Here is a 20,583-nt window from a genome sequence, read left to right as displayed (position 1 = left end):
CATACTTGATCATTTCGCGATATTGCCATATTTTTGCTGAAAGGATTTAGTAGAGAACGACGACGATAAAGACCGCAACTTTTGGTATCTGACAAAAAAAAGCCTTGCCCTTACCGGAAGTAGCGTGACATAGTCAGTTGAACATTTCCGCAAAGTTCCCTATTGTTTACAGTGATGGCGGCCAGAAGTGAGAGCGATTCGGACCGAGAATGCGACGATTTCCCCATTAATTTGAGCGAGGATGAAAGATTTGTGGATGAGGAAAGTGCAAGTGAAGGACTAGTGGGGAGTGGAAGCGATTCAGATAGGGAAGATGCTGTGAGAGGCGGGTGGGACCTGATATTCAGCTGGGAATGACTACAACAGTAAATAAACACAAGACATATATATACTCTATTAGCCACAACACAACCAGGCTTATATTTAATATGCCACAAATCCCGCATAACAAACACCTAGGTGTTTGTTATGCTAGCTCCTAGCTCCTAGCTCCCGTCCATATAACCCGCCAATACAATTCAAACACCTGCACAACACACACAATCACTCAGCCCAAAGGACCGTTCACCTAACCCAAGGTTCATAAAGCTTATATATTTACCCAAAGTTACGTACGTGACACGCACGTACGGGCAAGCGATCAAATGTTTGGAAGCGCACCTGCGTACTCGCGGTACCGCGTCTGCGTCTGTGTGTCCAAATCAAAGTAATCCTGGTAAGAGTCTGTGTTGTCCCAGTTCTCTACAGGCGTCTGTGTATCAAAGTCAAAGTCCTCCTGGTAAGAGTCTCTGTTGTCCGAGTTCTTCGATCTTGACTGCATCTTTCGGGAATGTAAACAATAAAACACCGGCTGTGTTGTGTTGCTGACTTCCCTCGCAAAATACTCCGCTTCGCACCGACAACTTTCTTCTTTGCTTACTCAGCTTCTTTCTCCATAATGCAATGAACAAATTGCAACAGATTCACCAACACAGATGTCCAGAATACTGTGGAAATATGAGATGAAAACAGAGCTATTTTGTATTGGCTTCAATGGGGTACCGATACTTCTGTTTCACTGGCTACGTCACGCGCATACGTCATCATCCAAAGGCGTTTTCAACCGGAAGTTTAGCGGGAAATTTAAAATTGCACTTTATAAGTTAACCCGGCCGTATTGGCATGTGTTGCAATGTTACAATTTCATCATTGATATATAAACTATCAGACTGCATGGTCGGTAGTAGTGGGTTTCAGTAGGCCTTTAAGCTTTAGTGGAAGTAAATCATACCTAAATCAATTCCTAATTAACTCACACTGTGATCAGAACTCATGCAGTTCATATGAAATACAGTAATTGAAAGGTTAAAAACAATGATTAAATGAAACAGTAATTATAAAGAGAACAAGTTCTTGTTTTTTTTCCTGTAGTTGTCTTGCAGGCCTTTCTACCCTCTTAAAATAAGGTCTAGGCTAGTCAGGAAGGATGACCTTCGATAGTCTTTATCTTTAATGGTGGACGCGACAATCGAGCGATTGGGACCAAAAGAGAGGCCAATATTGATTAGTTGTACGAACATGTGACGTTATTCTTTCTCATTGTGGCTGTATATAGACATTCAGTGTATTCTTCCGCCCAGCACTGGGCACACACTGCATTGTTGGGCTGTGTGGCCAATATAAATATCTTGGGTTAACAATAGATTCAGAGCTTTCCTTTAAAGCCCATATTGGCAAATTGTGGAAAATAATCAAGTTTAATCTCGCAAATTTTCGTGCAGTTCAAAATTAAATGTCAACTGAAGCTGCAAAATTGTATTTGCATTCGATGATTTTCAGCCACTTCAACTATTGCCTTACCAGCTGGTCTCAGGCTGGTCAGAGTTAAACAATAACCATTGGAAATCTTTTACAAACAAGCAATTAAAGTTATTCATAAAAAACCTAGGCACTATCATCATTTTGCCATTCTAAAAAAATACAGTATTTTAAACTGGGACAGTCTTCACACATTTGCAGACTTAAACCTGACCTGTAAAGTACTGCATGATTTGGCTCCAGATCCTCTGGCAGAGTTCATCAGCCAAAGAAACAGCCGTGAACGTGTCACCCGAGGCTCCTGGTCAGTAAGGAGTGCAAATGTGTGGAACTCAGTACCTGAGGAGGATAAACTGGTCACAATATACAAGGCCTTCGCAAAAAAATAAAATATGAGCCTGTTTTGATGCTAAGACAAATGTGATGTTGTATTTAATATTTTATTATATCGTATATGTATTGTGTGCTTTTTTTAATTTTTCTCTCTTTTTCTTTTCTTTTTCTTTGAAATTGTAATTATACTGCCTTTTTTATATCATGGCCAGGGGACTACAGATGAAAATGAGCCTTCTGGCTAATTCTGGCTTTTTTAACCATGTGTAGTCATGTGTTTTATGAAATTGCATTGTCCCTTTTGAAATAAACTAATCTTATTCTTAATCTTAACATACGCTGCAATTAGTTCACAAGTGAACCTCATGTTTATATAGCAAAATTACATCTTAATTAACTTGTGGGTGTGCGTCGTAACGCGGAACGCTGTTAACTGAGGACCACCTTTAATCTAATAAATAAAATGAATTACAGGGTATACGCAGGGTCTTAAAAAATATTTAATCCAACAATTTAAAATTAAGGCCTTTAGTTCCCTTAAAATATCATAGAAAGGTCTTAAATACAATTTACAAAGGTTTTAAAAAATCTATTAACGTTACTTTTATTTAAAACATGCATAAACTTCATTCTTGCTTTCAAATGTTTCGATTTATGAGGACGCTGTAACGTAACTACAAAGCAAAACTAAATTAGACTACCTGTGCTGCTTGATCAGAATTTAACGAGCACCACCAGCTAGTGTGCACGGGGCGCGCATCGGTGTGTTTTCAGTTTAGCATAGCAGCGAGGGGAAAACTTAACAGAAGCCCACAGCAAAGCCAAATTACTTGCATACGATGGGTAAGTAAAAGTTCAATGATTTGTGGCTCCAGAATGATCAATTAACTGCATGCTTGAAGCCAGTGGATGGAAACATATAAAGTGTTTAGGACCTCCAGACGGGAAGCGTTCGTAAAGTGAATGGAATGATAATGTAAAAGTAAAACATCTGGAATGAGTCCGTGTAAAACGATGCTGAAACGCCACAAACACTTGCACAACTATACAAAGATCAACTTAACGCCCTGAGATCGGTAGGTTGTGAGTTCAAACCCGCCAAGTCATACAAAAGACTATACAAATGGGACCCATTACCTCCCTGCTTGGCACTCTGCATCAAGGGTTGGAATTGGGAGTTAAATCACCAAATTGATTCCTGACCGTGGCCAACGCTGCTGCTCACTGCTCCTCTCATCTCCCAGGGGGTGGAACAAGGGGATGGGTCAAATGCAGAGGGTAATTTCACCACACCTGTGACTATCAGTGGTACTTTAACTTTAACCTTCCCGAAGGAGTGTTGTGTGGAGAAAGTGGCGCCAATTGCCAAAGGAGATCAATATGAGATGTTTATTAGTGAAATATTACTATTGCATACAGTAAGCACAAGCTAATTTCTCTGTGGTAGTAGTGTACTCTGCAGTACATGGTATTATATGGTATAGCATGCTGTTGAGCCTACTATAGATTTATTCATCTAGTTTATTGATACTCTAAAGGATATTTTCTTGATGCGAACAAATATCACCAAAGATGCTACAATGTGGTCATCAGTGTTGAATTAAGCACTTGGCTTGCCTGCACAACAACTAAACTTTTAGTTTCTGTTATGAAAATTAACAACTAAAATACGGTAGATTGGACCAACAATCACAATATTTATTACTAGGACTTAACATGACGTTAGTTTATTTGCACAACCAGGTCTTTGTAGTTATATTTAGACATAGCAACCACAAAAGAACACAAACTAATGCGATCTCTAGTCCTTTTCTTGCATATTTTTCTGCTATCAAACACTACTGATATAGTGGAGAATAAACTCGATTGCATCACAGAAAGTTTCTCAAACAAATCAAATGTTCAAACAAACATTTTACAAAGTGATCGCTGCAGACACAAACATGGTCCGATTGTATTCCACAAGATGATGAAAGTGATTATTTTTAGGAGCCATTTACTTTGACGCTCTTTCGTTTTTTCCCTGACTTTAACTATCGGGACTCTATGAAAAGCTCTTTCCTATCTCTCTATTTGAATGACTGCAACACCTAAGAATAGAACAGCAATACGGCATTTTCTGCTCAAACTCTACACTCACTCTCACTTGTTTTAATGCTACCGTCAAGATGCTTGACAATTGTGTGAATTAAGTCGCGAAGAAGAAAAACGGATATGACGTCATATGCAACCCACCTATAGGCGTGTCGATCAGGTGTCCAAAAACTTTGGTCTGTTTTTTTAGCTGCGGCTTCACTTATTCTTCCTTAACTCTGTCAAAAGGCAATCTATCTTCTATCTTTTAAACCCTGACCTTTATATCATTACTTACTGTTTGTATATTTTTTTTCTTTCTCTGTTTAGGTTAAGTTTAGTGAACTGACTATTGACATGTTCCGTATGCTTCAAGCTTTGGAGAGAGAACCAGGGAACCTTGCTGTACAGACATGTAAACAAGGAATTTTGGTAAGTTTTTATCAGGTTTACATAGTGTAGGTCAACTTTAACCTTTAAACAGAAGTCATGTTTGGAGAATATACACAATCGCTACATTATAAAAATAATAATAATAATCATAATATAAGAAAATAAGACAAATACTGCACTGTAACACATATCATACATAAATTAAAACTTAATTTAACACTTAATTTAGGCCAAAAAAATGTGGATTAAGCTTTGTTAAAAAAAAAAAATGTTGTGAAGCCGCGACATTTGAAGCGTGATGTAGTGAGGGACAACTGTATTGCTGTTTGTATTGCACAAAATATAAACTATGGCATTTATTTTGATGTTGTGTTTGTTTCACCTTATTAAAATATTAACCATTTATCGGGTATCGTATTGTATCGTGAGGTACCCTGACTTTCCGAGCTCTAATCATTGTATATATCTTCTCTCCTAAGGAACCCAATGAGAAGCCTGCAAAAAGGGAAAACCCTCACAAGTATCTTCTGTACAAGCCAACATTCAGCCAGCTGTTTACTTTCTTGTCAGCCTCCTTTAAAGTAAGTATGCACTTTATTTTGGATGAAAATGTATGTGTTTTGTCATGTTTAGTTTTCATGTATGTATTGTCTCTTAGATTGCCTTCACACACCAAACAAAAAAAGATAGTGCTTTTTAGAGTTATTTGCCATGAGGTGCCACGTTGAACATCCAGTGGTCCATAGAATTGTGTCCAACCCACCAAAATAAACTGCTCTACTTATGTAGACAAACTTGTCTGACCCAAACAAGCAGGAAAAACAGGTGCAGTATTTTTGTCTTCAGTGTGGCTTCTGGCAAAGGCTGAACTTTCAGCAGGTCAAAAACATCTCTTACACAAAAAACGTTTTCTGAACACAAGAATATTGCATCTATCTATTGAGAAGACATGATGAACGCAATAGATTTATGACAATGATGAATAAGAAGGAGGCATTGCATGTTTGAACGACATACGTATACAGATAGCACAACTTCTGTGGTTAGTAGGTGTACACAACTCGTAAGTACTGTATATCCAAGTACAGTGATACCTAAGTATAAGTTTTTCAGGTTACGTTTTCTCAGCCAATTGTTATGCTTTAGATTGACAGCAAAAATTTGGCTTATGAGCCTCCCTACCATTAGTTGGCATAGCGATGGTCACAATAAACCCCGTAAGATCAGACTAAAACATCCAGTCTTACTTGCTCGCATTAGCTTATAGCTAGAGATGGACATAACTTAGTTTTTTCCAAGAATGGAAAGGAAGAAAATGAGTGTGAAGGACAGTACTGAGAAGAAGTGGATGATAGTCATGAAATTAAACAAGTAAATAAAACAATATATCATGCAGACCTGCATTTTTTTGTCAATATTTTTTCCCATCTAATTCAGTTGTGCTAATTAAAGAATATATACAGGCCATTATGATGATATACAAATACTTTTTTGAATTGTATTGTTTTTTTCTTTAAGTTGTCTGAAATAGTCCAAGGTTAAGGAATTCTCAAACATTAACAAAACCTTTCTTTAGATGTATGTATTCATACTACATCGCTCAATGACGTCACTGTTAATAATAATAATAACAAATTAGATTTAAATAGCACTTTTTTAAACACAGCGCTTTACAGTAAGAACTGAGAACCAATAATTCATACACTCCCCATTCACACTTCGATGGTTATAAGATGTTGTTTTTAATTGTAGGAGTTGCCTGCAAACAGTGTTCTTCTTGTCTACCTATCAGCAACTGGAGTCTTCCCAGCTTTAAATTCAGAATATGAAGGTAAGAGGCTTTTTTTAGGCTAGAGGTTAAGTCAAGTCCCTATTTTATTAAATATTTCTTCACAATTTGTATAATATGTTTAATGTAAAAGAGCTAATTTATTCGTAAAGAGCCTTAACTTACAGCTCTGAATGTGAATATCCTTTTTTTCACGCTACTTTTGGTAAATGAAGTCGAACACAATCCATTGCACTGGCTGTGGTTGACATCCAATTATTTAGGATTTCAAGACACACTTTCCCGCTGAAAATAGCAATAAAAGAAAATAATCTGTTTTAATTACGGATGTCCGATAATATCAGACTGCCGATATTATCGGCCGATAAATGCTTTAAAATGTAATATCGGAAATTATCGGTATCGGTTTCAAAATTATCGGTATCGGTTTCAAAAAGCAAAATTTATGACTTTTTAAAACGCCGCTGTGTACACGGACTTAGGGAGAAGTACAGAGCGCCAATGAACCTTAAAGGCACTGCCTTTGCGTGCCGGCCCAGTCACATAATATCTACAGCTTTTCACACACACAAGTGAATGCAATGCATACTTGGTCAACAGCCATACAGGTCACACTGAGGGTAGCCGTATAAACAACTTTAACACTGTTACAAATATGTGCCACACTGTGAACCCACACCAAACAAGAATGACAAACACATTTCGGGAGAACATCCGTGCCGTAACACAACATAAACAAATACCCAGAACCCCTTGCAGCACTAACTCTTCCGGGACGCTACAATATACACCCCCCGCTACTCCCTAACCCCCCACCAAACTGTTTGACATTCTAAATATGTTTTTAACATAATTGGAGCCCTCTAAACCTGAAATAACACCCATATAGTCACTTTTGCTCTTGTTTCACCAAAAATAATAGCCTTAAGTGTGTTCTACTGTAAATAACAATACTCATGTTAGCCTGGAAGATGCTGCAAGCGTTGCCAGGCCACTACATTGAAATACTTCATCACATTCTGGGTAATTTCTCTAAGTTAAAATTGGCTTCCATGTGCTGAACCACAGATGTAAGTTGTTGTGCAAACATTTGGTCAACTTGACACTCACAGCTATGATAGTTAGCTTTGATGTTAGCGTTACGTGTTAGCACTAGCAAAAATGTGACATTGGTGTCGAAGATAAAGTTCATCAAAATAGTTTATCTCCACTTTGGCCAGGGAGCTGCTGACAGCAGTCTCAGTTAGCATGATGTGCCATGCCGAAAGTCCAATGATACATCCAGCTTTTGTCGTTTGACAATGCTCGAGTTGAAGGCTGCCAATGCTGCCATCAAAAAGTTGTCTTGCCAGAGGTGATCAGCTCTAGATTGTTGTGGTGAAGATTAGGTATGGAAATTAAGAAGATTGTTCCTGTTCCGATTCCACTTTCAATTCTGCTTGACGATTCGGTTCTTTGTCTGTTCTCTTATTGATTTTCATTCGGAAAAAAATACAACAAACGTGAATTAGCATCAACTTGGTTTAGTTTAGAAGTAACAAGTCCTTAAAAAGACAACAGTGAGGTGTTAAGGGGCACATCCGAACAGGGCCTACTTAACTGAAAGTTGTTGTTTTTTAATCTAATAATAATTGAATACTAAAATACAATAGCATATGGATAAATGCTCTCACCATAGATGTCTTGCATCAACAATTAAATATAAAAGCATCTTCTGTAAAACAGTTCATTTTATTTGATTTGTTATAGCTTTTAAATTATGAAAAATGGTAGAAATCACTTGTTTACTTACTAAATTTCAGTTCAGTTTTGCACAAGCTTGATGTGTGAAAAAGTGCACTTCGGATGCGCTCACTTGGTTTGCATATATAAACCTCTGGACCTTAATTATAAGAAAGTCAACTGATGACTATTTTAGGGGGGAACAATGTTAACTTTGTATTATGTTTGGTTACGTCAATAAAGTAACTCTCACTGGGTGTAATGGGATGTCTTGTCCTAGTCTTTGAAAATTAAAGCACTAACTTTTAACTGTCTTCATTTTTAGTCGGACCGTATGATTTTGGAGGCGTTCTCACAAATTCAAATCGAGATATTGTGAATGGAGAGGTGATTCAGAAGAGAAATCAGTCTCAGAAAGACATGCACTGGTAAGATTTAAATTGGATAATGTGAATATTTCATGTGTATTTTAAATTAATTCTACATTCAAATAGTTTTGGTTTATGTGACATCACGCAGATTACTTTCCTGTTGTTGCATGTCATATTTCTCTGAGTACAGATCTATCAGTCTGTACGAAGAGAGCACAGCCAGTAGGTTTTATCTCTTAGTTGCTCAGACAGTAATTATATTGGGGTATGTCGTGTATAATGGGGAAAGACGTTTTTAGGCTCTTTTCCAACAAAAGTTTGGGTTCCTGGACTCTCTAGTTCCTAGAACTATAGGTTCTTGTAGAACTAATGAATCGAGGAGTGGTTTAGTATATTTCTACACTAATACCATGTTTTAACTGACAATATTCGGTCACAGTTCTTTAAAGTAAACAGTAAGTCAATGAAATACAAAGCAATATACAAAATTATTTTTTAAAAAAAATAAAAATAATAAAATCAGGCTTTTGTCCACAATGTCGAACAGTCAGAAAGTCGTCCTCTCAGTAAATTATGAATTCATGAGGGTCAGGCGATTCCTTGTAGTCCATTTCAGCTGTAAATAACAATATATAGAAAATAAATGTCAGTGTTGATCTCATGCTTGTTAGCATTAGCATTCTGTTCACTTGGGTTGATATTAATAACCTCACAAAGAAAGTGTCAGTCAGTATGTGTACATGCTCTAAATTAGGTGGAGAAGGGCCTAATGTATTCATGTTAGGATTTTAGCCAGCCAGCAATGAGCACACCAGCTTGCTTCTCCAAAAAATGGACAGTATCGCTGGTCCGCAACTTTACCGAAGTGCTGTTATCAATCAAAGTTTTACGATAATTTAAGTTGGAAATTAATATTAGGGATTTTCCAATTAGGGTTTTATTCTTCCATTTCTGATCATTTATGAGTGAGAGCAACGATATGGATCACATGTATTAACTATATTGTTTACATTTATTTATGCTGAGTGCTCTTGACAGTTTACAATATCAACACAATATTTAAAATGGTTCCTTAATCTCTTTTATTACATACAATTGTTTGAACAAAACAAAGGTAATGGTAGACAACTAAACAAAAGTAAAAAGTATGTATTCCTCTTTTAAATCCTTTGGTTTTTGCCCTCAAAGTCCTTCTTTGCCCAGGGAATTATTCCCTGAGTTTGTAAACATTTAACAAAAACAACAAAAAATCATTTAGAGAAAATACAAATATTTAAATATTGATCTGCTCACTCTAGTATCACTCATATACTGATATTCAACTGATAATCCGATAATTTGGATTTAGGTAGTGATCTACAGAAGGACTATCACCAATTCATATTTTTGATGTTGACAGCCTCCATCCTGGTGATTTGCTCCCCTTTACTCGGAAGCCACTTTTTATTATAGTGGATTCTACAAACAGCACAGCCTATAAGGTACGTTTGATCCAAACCAAATATCTATTATGTTTTGTTTTCTTTTGTTAATTTTGTATTAATTACATTTTCCTTTTTTTTTTCTAGAATTTCACAAATATGTTTGGTCAGCCTTTAGTGTGCCTACTATCTCCTAAAGTATATCCCAAGAGTATACAAGGTATGGACAAATACATTTACAGGAAAGTTGGGTTGTTTTTAAATGATAAAAGCAATACAAGTATAAGATTGGATGTCAGTATGGATGGCTGGATTCCATTTCTCCTATCCGATACAGATGCAGATACCGCAACATTGTATAACCGACAATGCCGATACCAATTTGATACTTTCTTTTCTCTTTTCTTATCATAATGTAGTAATCGACAATGATGCTGAGTATCAGAACGGACCATCCTTAGTTGTCAGTATTAAAATTGTTTTGTTTTTGGTTTACTGTTTATTACAGTGGTACCTTGGCTTACAAATTTAATTTGTTCTGTGAACAAGCTCATAACTGAAAATTCCTGTGTTGCAAATCAGTCTTCCTAATTGAAATTAATTAAAATCAATTTAATCTCTGCTTGCACTCGCACCCTAGAACAGCACACTTCTAACATGTAACATGTCTTTTGAAAAGAAAAACAAACTGTTAAGATTAAAAATATTGTAGGTAAAACAATAATATAGAATGTAGTACAAACAAGTAGAGTAGTTTTATGACGTAATGTAATATTAAAGCAGCACTAAGTAACTTTTCAAACTTTAAAACATATTTTCATAACTTTTGGGATGATACATCGACCTACAGTCGTGGTCAAAAGTTTACATACGCTTGTGAAGGACATAATGTCATGGCTGTCCTGAGTTTCCAATAATTTCTACAAATCTTATTTTTTTTTGATAGAGTGATTGGAGCACATACTTGTTTGTCACAAAAAAACATTCATGAAGTTTGGTTCTTTTATGAATTTATTATGGGTCTACTGAAAATGTGACCAAATCTGCTGAGTCAAAAGTATACATACAGCAACATACATTATCAATTTTGGTGATGTAGAAAAGTTACAATCAAATCAAATTAGCTACTTGGCATGGCCTCTTAACTTCATATGAGTGATTGTGATTGACGACACCTGTTGACTTCTCTGAGCCCATTTAAATAGGGCTCATGTGATGCAGTCATTAGACTCGGTTACAAACGCGACAATGGGAAAGTCAAAGGAACTCAGCACAGACCTGAAAAAACGAATCATTGACTTGAACAAGTCAGGAAAGTCACTTGGAGCCATTTCAAAGCAGCTTAAGGCCCCAATAGCAACTGTGCAGACAATTGTTCGTAAGTATAAAGTGCATGGCACAGTTTTGTCACTGCCACGATCAGGAAGAAAACGCAAGTTATCACCTGCTGCTGAGAGAAAATTGGTCAGGATGATCAAGAGTGAACCGAGAACCACCAAAAAGCAGGTCTGCAAAGATATTGGAAGCTGCTGGAACACAGGTGTCAGTGTCCACAGTCAAGCGTGTTTTGCATCGCCATGGACTGAGAGGCTACCATGCTAGAAGGAAGCCCTTGTTCCAGAAGCGACACCTTAAGGCTTGTCTAAAGTTTGCTGCTGATTACATGGACAAAGATAATACATTCTGGAGGAAAGTTCTGTGGTCAGATGAAACAAAAATTTAAATGTTTGGCCACAATACCCAGCAATATGTTTGGAGGGGAAAAGGTGAGGCCTTTAATCCCAGGAACACAATTCCTACCGTCAAGCATGGTGGTGGTAGAATTATGCTCTGGGCCTGTTTTGTTGCCAATGGAACTGGTGCTTTACAGACAGTAAATGGGACAATGAAAAAGGAGGATTACCTCCAAATTCTTTAGGACAACCTAAAATCATCAGGATGGAGGTTGGGTCTTAGGCGCAGTTGGGTGTTCCAACAGGACAATGACCCCAAACACACATCAAAAGTGGTAAAGGAATGGATAAATCAGGCTAGAATTAAGGTTTTAGAATGAACTTCCCAAAGTCCTGACTTAAACGTGTGGACAATGCTGAAGAAACAAGTCTATGTCAGAAAACCAACAATTTTAGCTGAACTGCACCAATTTTGTCAGAGGAGTGGTCAAAAATTCAACCAGAAGCTTGCCAGAAGCTTGTGGATGGCTACCAAAAGCGCCTTATTGCAGTGAAACTTGCCAAGGGACATGTAACCAAATATTAACATTGCTGTATGTATACTTTTGACCCAGCAGATTTGGTCACATTTTCAGTAGACCCATAATAAATTCGTAAAAGAACCAAACTTCATGAATGTTTTTTGTGACCAACAAGTATGTGCTCCAATCACTCTATCGCAAAAAAACAAGAGTTGCAGAAATGATTTGAAACTCAAGACAGCCATGACATTATGTTCTTTACAAGTGTATGTAAATTTTTTACCACGACTGTATACTTCTCCTTGTAACTACTTTATCACTAATCTGTTTATGTTGTTCAATTCTCTTAGCGACTTTGCACAGCAGCTAGCGATAGCTCCTCTCTGTCGCTCGCTAAGTGTGTCAAATGTCTAGCTACTCTTCGGCTTGAAAGTGCCTAACCTGGTAAAGTGGCTGGGTGGCTGAAGAATGATTTTAAACTGAACAGCCACAGACCTTCTTCGCAGTGAGCAAGTTGAAGCTCCATCTATCCTCGTGCACAAGCCTGAGGCTATAAACCTAACGTTAATGAACAAAATTAATGAAAACTGCATTGACATAGTAACGGCTAACTAATTACTTGATAATAATAAACAATACGTTACGTTACTACTTACGACAAAAATAATCTGAATACCGAATTTTCCGGACTATAAGGCGCACTTGAAATCCTTTTCTTCCTCAAAACTCGACAGTGCGTCTAATGTACGGAATAATTCTGGTTTTGCTTACCGACCTCAAAGCTATTTTATTTGGTACATGGTGTAATGATAAGTGTGACCAGTAGATGGCAGTCACACATAATAGATACGAGTAGACTGCAATATGATGGCAGTCACACATAAGAGATACGTGTAGACTGCAATATGACTCAAGTAAACAAGACTAAAATTGTATATGTTCCATTAAAAATATAGAACATTACACACGGCGCTCAAAAATCTATCAAAATGTTTTAGTACAACTTTGGTAAGCTATGAAGCCGCACCGCTTGATTGATGGATTGTACTGTGCTTCAACATACGAGTATTATTATGGTGTGCGTATAAGGTAAGACATATTATCTAGCGTTTTTTTTTTTGCAATATTATGCAAAAGCAACTTTTCTTACCTTCTGGTACCTGCTGATCTGTATTTGGGATCTGCATAAGTCCTGAAAATTTGCGCGCATCCGCCTTTGTAGTCCGTGGCGACACCGTAGTCGATAAGCTTCTTCTTATTCTCTATCTTCTTGTTATGTGACATTCACCCTCCGCTGTTGCCATTTATAATATAAAGTAGTGTAAAGTTCTTACTTATATCTGCCAGTAAACTCGCCATGAAAGCTCTAAAACATACCGGTGTAGTGAGTTTACATTATTCACCCAAGGAACTTTAGTTATTATAGCGTTCCGGTTGAACGTTTTTCCTCGGGACACATTTCCAGCGTTGATGTTGCACTAGTGAGCCACGGATGAGGAGATGCTGCTCCGTTATTGATTTAAGTAAAGTCTGAATGTCATTAAAACAGTTAGCTCCATCTTTTGACACTTCTTCCACTCCCGTCCTTGCACGCTACACCGCTACAACTAAGATGACGGGGAGAAGACGCTGCCTAAGGTGAGCCACGTAAATAAGACCGTCCACAAAACGGCGCATCCGGAAGCGACTGTCAGAAAGCGGCTAGACATAATCTATGCAACATTTTGACCAAAGAACCACCATTACATGTTATGTAGACCACAAGGAAGTGTTTTCAATTTAGAAAAAAATTGACTCCTTTAATGCGCCCTATAATCCGGTGTGCCTTATATATGAAAAAAGATCGAAAATAGACCATTCATCGGCAGTGTGCCTTATAATCCGGTGCGCCCTATGGTCCGGAAAATACGGTACTCTCAACACTGGTTATCTAGCCATAAAACATTTAGGCAACCTTAAGCACTTTGCACTTTTTGTGTAAGATACTAGTTCATACTGTATATCGCCATTCGGCCTAAAAATACGGGGATATCAGTTTTGATCCATATCGCCCAGCCCTTATGCTGTATGTTCAAATGTTTCTGCACATTACTCGTGTATTCTCTTCTTGATGAAATAGCAATCTTGCAATTATTACAAGTGGTGCTGTTGCAATCTTTTCTTGTGAAATATAATTTTAGACTGTCGCCATTTTGCTGTCTGCCGTCACTACGCACGTTGCATAATGACGTCATTCTCATCCACTGGCATTTTTAAAGGTGCTGTTTGCATTTACCTCACAGTTACATTTTTCAAAGCAAAAAATACAACAAGAAACTACCGGCTAGCTTATGTTAACATTAGTGGTTTAACAGAACAAATTTGTTTGACAATTGTCTATATTTTTCACAATTACAAAATGTATGTAATAAAAATGTTTACCGGCCCGAGTAAAATGATTGGTGTTTACGGCGGTCACTCACCCGGTTTTGTCAACAAGTACGCGCAGGGAATGCATGCACACAGACAAAAGCAGTCCAAGAGAACTATTTGCAGTCATGTAGTTGTTATGATGGAATGTACATTCAATAACAGCTAACGCTTGCTATTCAAATTGCTATTATTAGCTAACAACACCTAAAGCCAGTGCATGTGTTACGTACGTACGTAATTACATCATTATGTACGAGAAGGGTGGGATTAGCTGTGTAAAAAATACATTGGAAAGTTGGCGCCCCGCTATGCATCTGTGCAGATGTTGCAAACAGCCCTTTCAAGGGAATTGTTTGAATTGGCAAGCGATTCCAAGGGATTGATTCACTGGTGGCCCTGCGATGAGGTGGCGACTTGTCCAGGGTGTACCCCGCCTTCTGCCCGAATGCAGCTGAGATAGGCTCTAGCACCCCCCGCGACCCCAAAAGGGACAAGCGGTAGGAAATGGATGGATGGATGATTCACTGGTTCAGAACCGGTTTTCAATTCCCATTGACACTTACTGTACAATGTCTTCTCTCACTGGGATGGCGACTGATGGAATGTTTACATCTTTCTGTTTAGATAAATAATTAATCAAAAATCCTCCCAAAGGTAGAACAATTTTAAAAAGTTGGCCGCAAACAAGCGTTTTTTGGGTCTTTCTCGCCATCTCCAGGTCTAAGTTGAATGTCAAAGTTGACCAACTTTTCGCATTATGGCAACAACTTTCTACTATACAAGTGAGTGGCATGATTTATAATCTAAAATTAACTTTCACCAACTTAAAGGTGATGCAGCAGCTCAGTATGTCAATAAGCTAGTTACATTTGTGATAAGGAAAAACAGTTCCTTAATGTTATCGCTTATAATAACAAAATTGCTTATACTTGTTAATATTTAGGCCACAAGATGTAAATGTAGTAATGTTGTCGGTTTTTGGATGTTCTTTTTGATGACTTAATGGGCGCAATAGAGTACTCCCATTAGCTGCATTGTTAGACGCCTCGTACTCACCGTATTTTACGAATTAAAATGCATAAAAAAAAGAAAAATGTATGTGTTCTTGTCTTACTTGGGATTATGAATGATAAGTAAAATCCCCCAAAAAGTTCCCCTTAAAGATACTAAAAAATAAGTTTACTTGCCGCAATGAAGGTGATAATTACTAATTTACTTACGGGAGCGGCTCCACACTGTGTACGAACATACTCAGCCGAGGGAACAAAAATAAATAAAGCTTTCGTGATCGGAATTGAAAGGTATCGCATACAGTGCATCCCTAGCCGAGACATCTCATATCCCAACCAATATGTAAAGCAGGGCAGTCGTAAGCCGAGGTACCAGTGTGCTTTATATGGACCCACAAAAATATAGATAACTTTACTTCAGTTTTTAAAGCAAATATTTATTTAGGCTATTCTAGTTCTGTCTTGAAATCCAAAATGCTGATTCACAAATCTCATCCAAAACGTTTGACTGCTTACTTGTTTAGATCAATCCCAGCGTGGGAGTCTCTTCACCCTTTTCCTCTACAGCCCACTCTTGGCATTCTTCTCTGTGTGCGGCTTAAACAGCGTGAGACGAGGACTTTGGGAGAGTGCGCAAGAATTCCTTCACAAAGTCGACCATGACATAGCGCAAATGATAACACGATCACAAACCATAGGTAACGTATTCATCTTAATATTGTTATCATCACAATCTTATCAATGTTGCTTATTATTGAGTATAAATAACATTATACTGTGTATTTTTTTTATGGGCAGCATTTGATTGAGCATGTGAGGAGTTTGCATGTTTTTCCTGTGCGTGTTAGGTTTTTGTAAAACATTGTAGTTTAGTTTTTAAGCAATGTTTTTTTTTCTTAAAAAAAAGCTTATATTACAGTGCCAATGACTATTTTAATCAACTAAAATAAAAGCATAAGACACATTTAAGGTTTCATTAAAATAATCTTTATTTAGGCTACCGGCAAAGCATTTCAACAATAAAATTCATAACAAAAAAATAGACCTACTTTTGATGAATATAACAACAAGTCAATAATTTCACATTAACCTTAGTATTATATCACCTAAATTGAGAAAATATTAAAATATTATTTCCAGAGGTTGAGTATATTTCAAAAAAACTACAATAATGACACTGTATAACTACTGTATAAAGTAGGGGTGTACCGATCCTGTAATGGTTTGATAACAGTCAAAAATGTAACGTTACAGTGGGAGAAGGAGACGGCACGGAGGCAGGGACCTCGTTAGCTTGCAGCGTGTTTATTGAAATATATAAATGAAGTGTGCGACTAATCCAAATGATTGTGTGACTATGTGTAGCGATTATATGTGGAGTGTTACCGGGTGGTTTTGAAGGTGCGTGTTGAGATCGGTGCGGAGGTCCAGGGACAGGCAGGAGGTCAGGGGCTGGAGCGAGGCGTCGTTGTCCGGGGGCAGGCATGAAGTCGAGATCCAGGAAGGCAGCAGGAAGTCCAGAGGGGATCCGGGGAGACGAGACACACAGCTCGAAACCAGGGGATGACGAAGGGCTGCTGGATGGCGACACAGGACAAGACACAATAAGCACAACGGAGGGGAAACACAAAGAGCAAGGAAGCACATAAGCAAGGAAGATAGAGACGTGTAAGGCTTACTGTACAGGTACAAGTAGCTACGTTCTGGCACTGGAACGCAGGACGCGCTGGCTTGTGAAGGCAGGGGTCTCATCAGCGTCAGGTGTGTTGATTGAAGAGTGAGTGCGTGGAGGCCCGGCTGCTGCAGGAGAGGGACGCCCGCATAGCAGAGTGAGAGGCGGCAGGTGTTTGCACCGTAACAAAAAACCCGGTATTTGATTTTATCGGACTGCATTTAAAATCTCTTATACTAGCACTCCAATATGGATTATCCTTTCCGTTCTATTCGTCAGTGCCCGGATCCAGTATGCAGACCATGTGATCACAATAACATCTGCAATGAAGCGTTGTCTATGCGATGTGAGGTGGCTAGCTAGTATGTCTAAAGTATGTCCATAATCAGTGCAAAGCTGCTCCTAAAATTTGTAATCCTCGCCTCCATGCCGGCAAATAAAGTACATTTCTTAATAAGTATCTCTTCAGGACGAGGAAAAGCTATGCATGCAACAAGTATATTACCCACCTCCCATTTTTTGTATATATTGTTTTTCAAATCACCTGACATGTATACTGTGTATATATGTACATAATTTATAAAATTTTTAACGTAATTTTTTATATGCATGTTACAGGTTACATAGCTTTTATTCTTGAATGTATCAAATGCGATGAATATTTCATGGACCACAATGGAAACAAGCCTTTTGGCTTTTTGTGCCATCCATTTGCCTTTTTAAAGCATTACATGGATTCAATTCTTTAAGATGTCAATAAACTTCTCAATCAATCAATCAAACACCCCAACCTGAGCCAGAAGCCAAGACACCATGCTAACCGCTACGATAGCTTTAACCCAATGTAGCGAAACAACAGTAGAATACGTGCTTAGTGTATTTTAACAGAAGAAAAGCTGTAACTCCGTTACTGTACAGCGAATAATAACCACTGTGAACATGTAATTAACAAAGTTAAAGTTAAAGTCCCAACGATTGTCACACACACACTGGGTGTGGCAAAATTTGTCCTCTGCATTTGACCCATCCCCATGTTCACCTCCTGGGAGGTGAGGGGAGCAGTAAGCATGCACCGCGCTCGGGAATCATTTGGTGATTTACAAGTACCGTATTTTTCGGAGTATAAGTCGCTCCGGAGTATAAGTCGCACCGGCCGAAAATGCATAATAAAGAAGGAAAAAAACATATATAAGTCGCACTGGAGTATAAGTCGCATTTTTGGGGGACATTTATTTGATAAAACCCAACACCAAGAATAGACATTTGAAAGGCAATTTAAAATAAATAAAGAATAGTGAACAACAGGCTGAATAAGTGTACGTTATATGACGCATAAATAACCAACTGAGAACGTGCCTGGTATGTTAACGTAACATATTATGGTAAGAGTCATTCAAATAACTATAACATATAGAACATGCTATACGTTTACCAAAAAATCTGTCACTCCTAATCGCTAAATCCCATGAAATCTTATACGTCTAGTCGCTTACGTGAATGAGCTAAATAATATTATTTGATATTTTACGGTAATGTATTAATGATTTCACACATAAGTCGCTCCTGAGTATAAGTCGCACCAAACTATGAAAAAAACTGCGACTTATAGTCCGAAAAATACGGTACATTAATCAAGCGTCTTGAGAGACTAGTCTGAGTGTAGACACGTCCGAAAACAGTAAATTACATAATATGTTACAACAAACGCCAGCAGCCAAAGGTAGAGCCTTTGTTTCTTTTTAAAATAACTTTTTATTTAACAAAAATGCATGTACCAAACGTGACGCATCTAAGAAACGATCATTTTCACCACCCCTCAAATTAACAGTGGGTTGCACACTGATATTTTGCCTTAATTACGTTACACATTCACTCTGGAATCATTTCTGCAATGTCCCAACGTTTATTTCTGTCCAGAGTTGCATCTTGTATTAATGATGTAAGATTGGTTCCAAACTGTCCTTAGACTTTTTAATAATGCATTGGACAGTATTACCAGATTTTAGCAGTTTTAGTAATTTCCTTAGACGTTTTCCTATGCCAATAACTTGAACATTCTGAAACAATTTACAGATTTTTTCCACGGTTGCAGGTTAGGTCATTGTGTCTACTGACAGGGTTGTTGAACAAATTGGAAGCTAGTCAATGCATCAGTTAAAGAGTTTGCAACTTGCTCAAAGTTCCATTTTTCAAAACAACAAATATAACAATAATACCCCTGGCTAGCTTATTTTACCATTAGTGGTTTAACAGAACATCATTTTTATATTTTTAACTGTCTATATTTTTCACAGTTGCTAATTATATTGAATAAAAATTGATCGTCTGCTCCAGAAAAAGTCTGGCGTTCAGATTGTCAGTCACGGCTGTCTTGTACACACAGGGAGCGCGTGCACAAACACAAAAACAGTCCAAGTGAAGCAACTAACAATTTGCAGTCTTGTGGTTGTTATGATAGAATATACATTCAATGATAGTTAATGTTAGTAGGTAAACTTTGCTAAATCGCTACTCACATTAAATAACTTGTTGCCAAACCACAATGTATTTTAAAAATGTATTTTCATTAAGTGTCAGAATTATGTAGACTGAGTAACTCAACATCGTTGTTTTTTTGTCTGTACAGATCAAGCCTTTTTGCAGTTCTTTGGTGATGAATTTCTTCGACTGCTGCTGATCCGTTTTGTGTTTTGTTCAGCTACATTGAGACTGCACAAAGTCTTTCGGGTAAGTTCGCTACATTATATTACTGGCTGTCACAGCATTGCTGGATATTACTGTCCTAGGTTGAGTTTTTAAGGTGTTTTTTTTTTAGTCTAATCAAAACTTAACGTTTGCATCTTGTTTAAATGAACAGAAACAACATGTAACAATTGTTATGCTCAAACGGCAAAAGCCTGTGACAAATACTACTTCAATCCACAGTGAAAATGCTCGTAACTCTTATGTTAAATTACTTGTAAGTAGGGGTGTAACGGTACACAAAAATTTCGGTTCGGTACGTACCTCGGTTTAGAGGTCACTGTTCGGTTCATTTTCGGTACAGTAAAAAAACAACAAAATGTAAATTTTTTGGTTATTTATTTACCAAATTTGTAAACAATGGCTTTATCCTTTTAACATTGGGAACACTATAATAATTCTGCCCACGTTAATCAACATTAAACTGCCTCAAGTTGTTGCTCAGATTAAATAAAATGACAACACTTTTCTTCTACATATAAAAAGTGCAACAAACAGTTTCAAGTCAACTCATCATGCTTAATTTATTACAGCATTTGGGAAGCCTGTAGTTGATTTTTATTATGTAAATGTAAGCGGACTTTTATTTACATTTATTTACAAGTTAGAATGCATTAAAAGAAAATGCACCCATCGTCATGTCTTACATAATGA

At 37.5% G+C, this 20,583-nt stretch overlaps 1 protein-coding gene across 4 annotated transcripts in view; it reads left to right on the top strand.

The window, feature by feature from the left end:
* scai (suppressor of cancer cell invasion) overlaps positions 1–20,583 on the top strand; it is a 92,108-nt gene that overhangs the window by 48,535 nt on the left and 22,990 nt on the right. For 3 of the 4 annotated variants that reach the window (XR_009823664.1, XR_009823663.1, XM_062031511.1), the window contains exons 9-16: positions 4,534–4,635; positions 5,076–5,177; positions 6,349–6,427; positions 8,433–8,535; positions 9,878–9,959; positions 10,047–10,119; positions 16,040–16,213; positions 19,814–19,914. Coding sequence is in view for 2 of the 4 variants with exons in the window: in XM_062031511.1 (XP_061887495.1) it covers positions 4,534–4,635; positions 5,076–5,177; positions 6,349–6,427; positions 8,433–8,535; positions 9,878–9,959; positions 10,047–10,119; positions 16,040–16,213; positions 19,814–19,914 (816 nt within the window). In the remaining 2 variants the exon portion in view is untranslated. The remainder of the gene's footprint in view (positions 1–4,533; positions 4,636–5,075; positions 5,178–6,348; positions 6,428–8,432; positions 8,536–9,877; positions 9,960–10,046; positions 10,120–16,039; positions 16,214–19,813; positions 19,915–20,583) is intronic. The other variant, XM_062031512.1, reaches the window with a different exon arrangement.

The sequence above is a fragment of the Entelurus aequoreus genome, linkage group LG21, assembly GCF_033978785.1.
Source record: "Entelurus aequoreus isolate RoL-2023_Sb linkage group LG21, RoL_Eaeq_v1.1, whole genome shotgun sequence".
Lineage (NCBI taxonomy): Eukaryota > Metazoa > Chordata > Actinopteri > Syngnathiformes > Syngnathidae > Entelurus > Entelurus aequoreus.
This window is presented reverse-complemented; position numbering and strand designations above follow the sequence as displayed.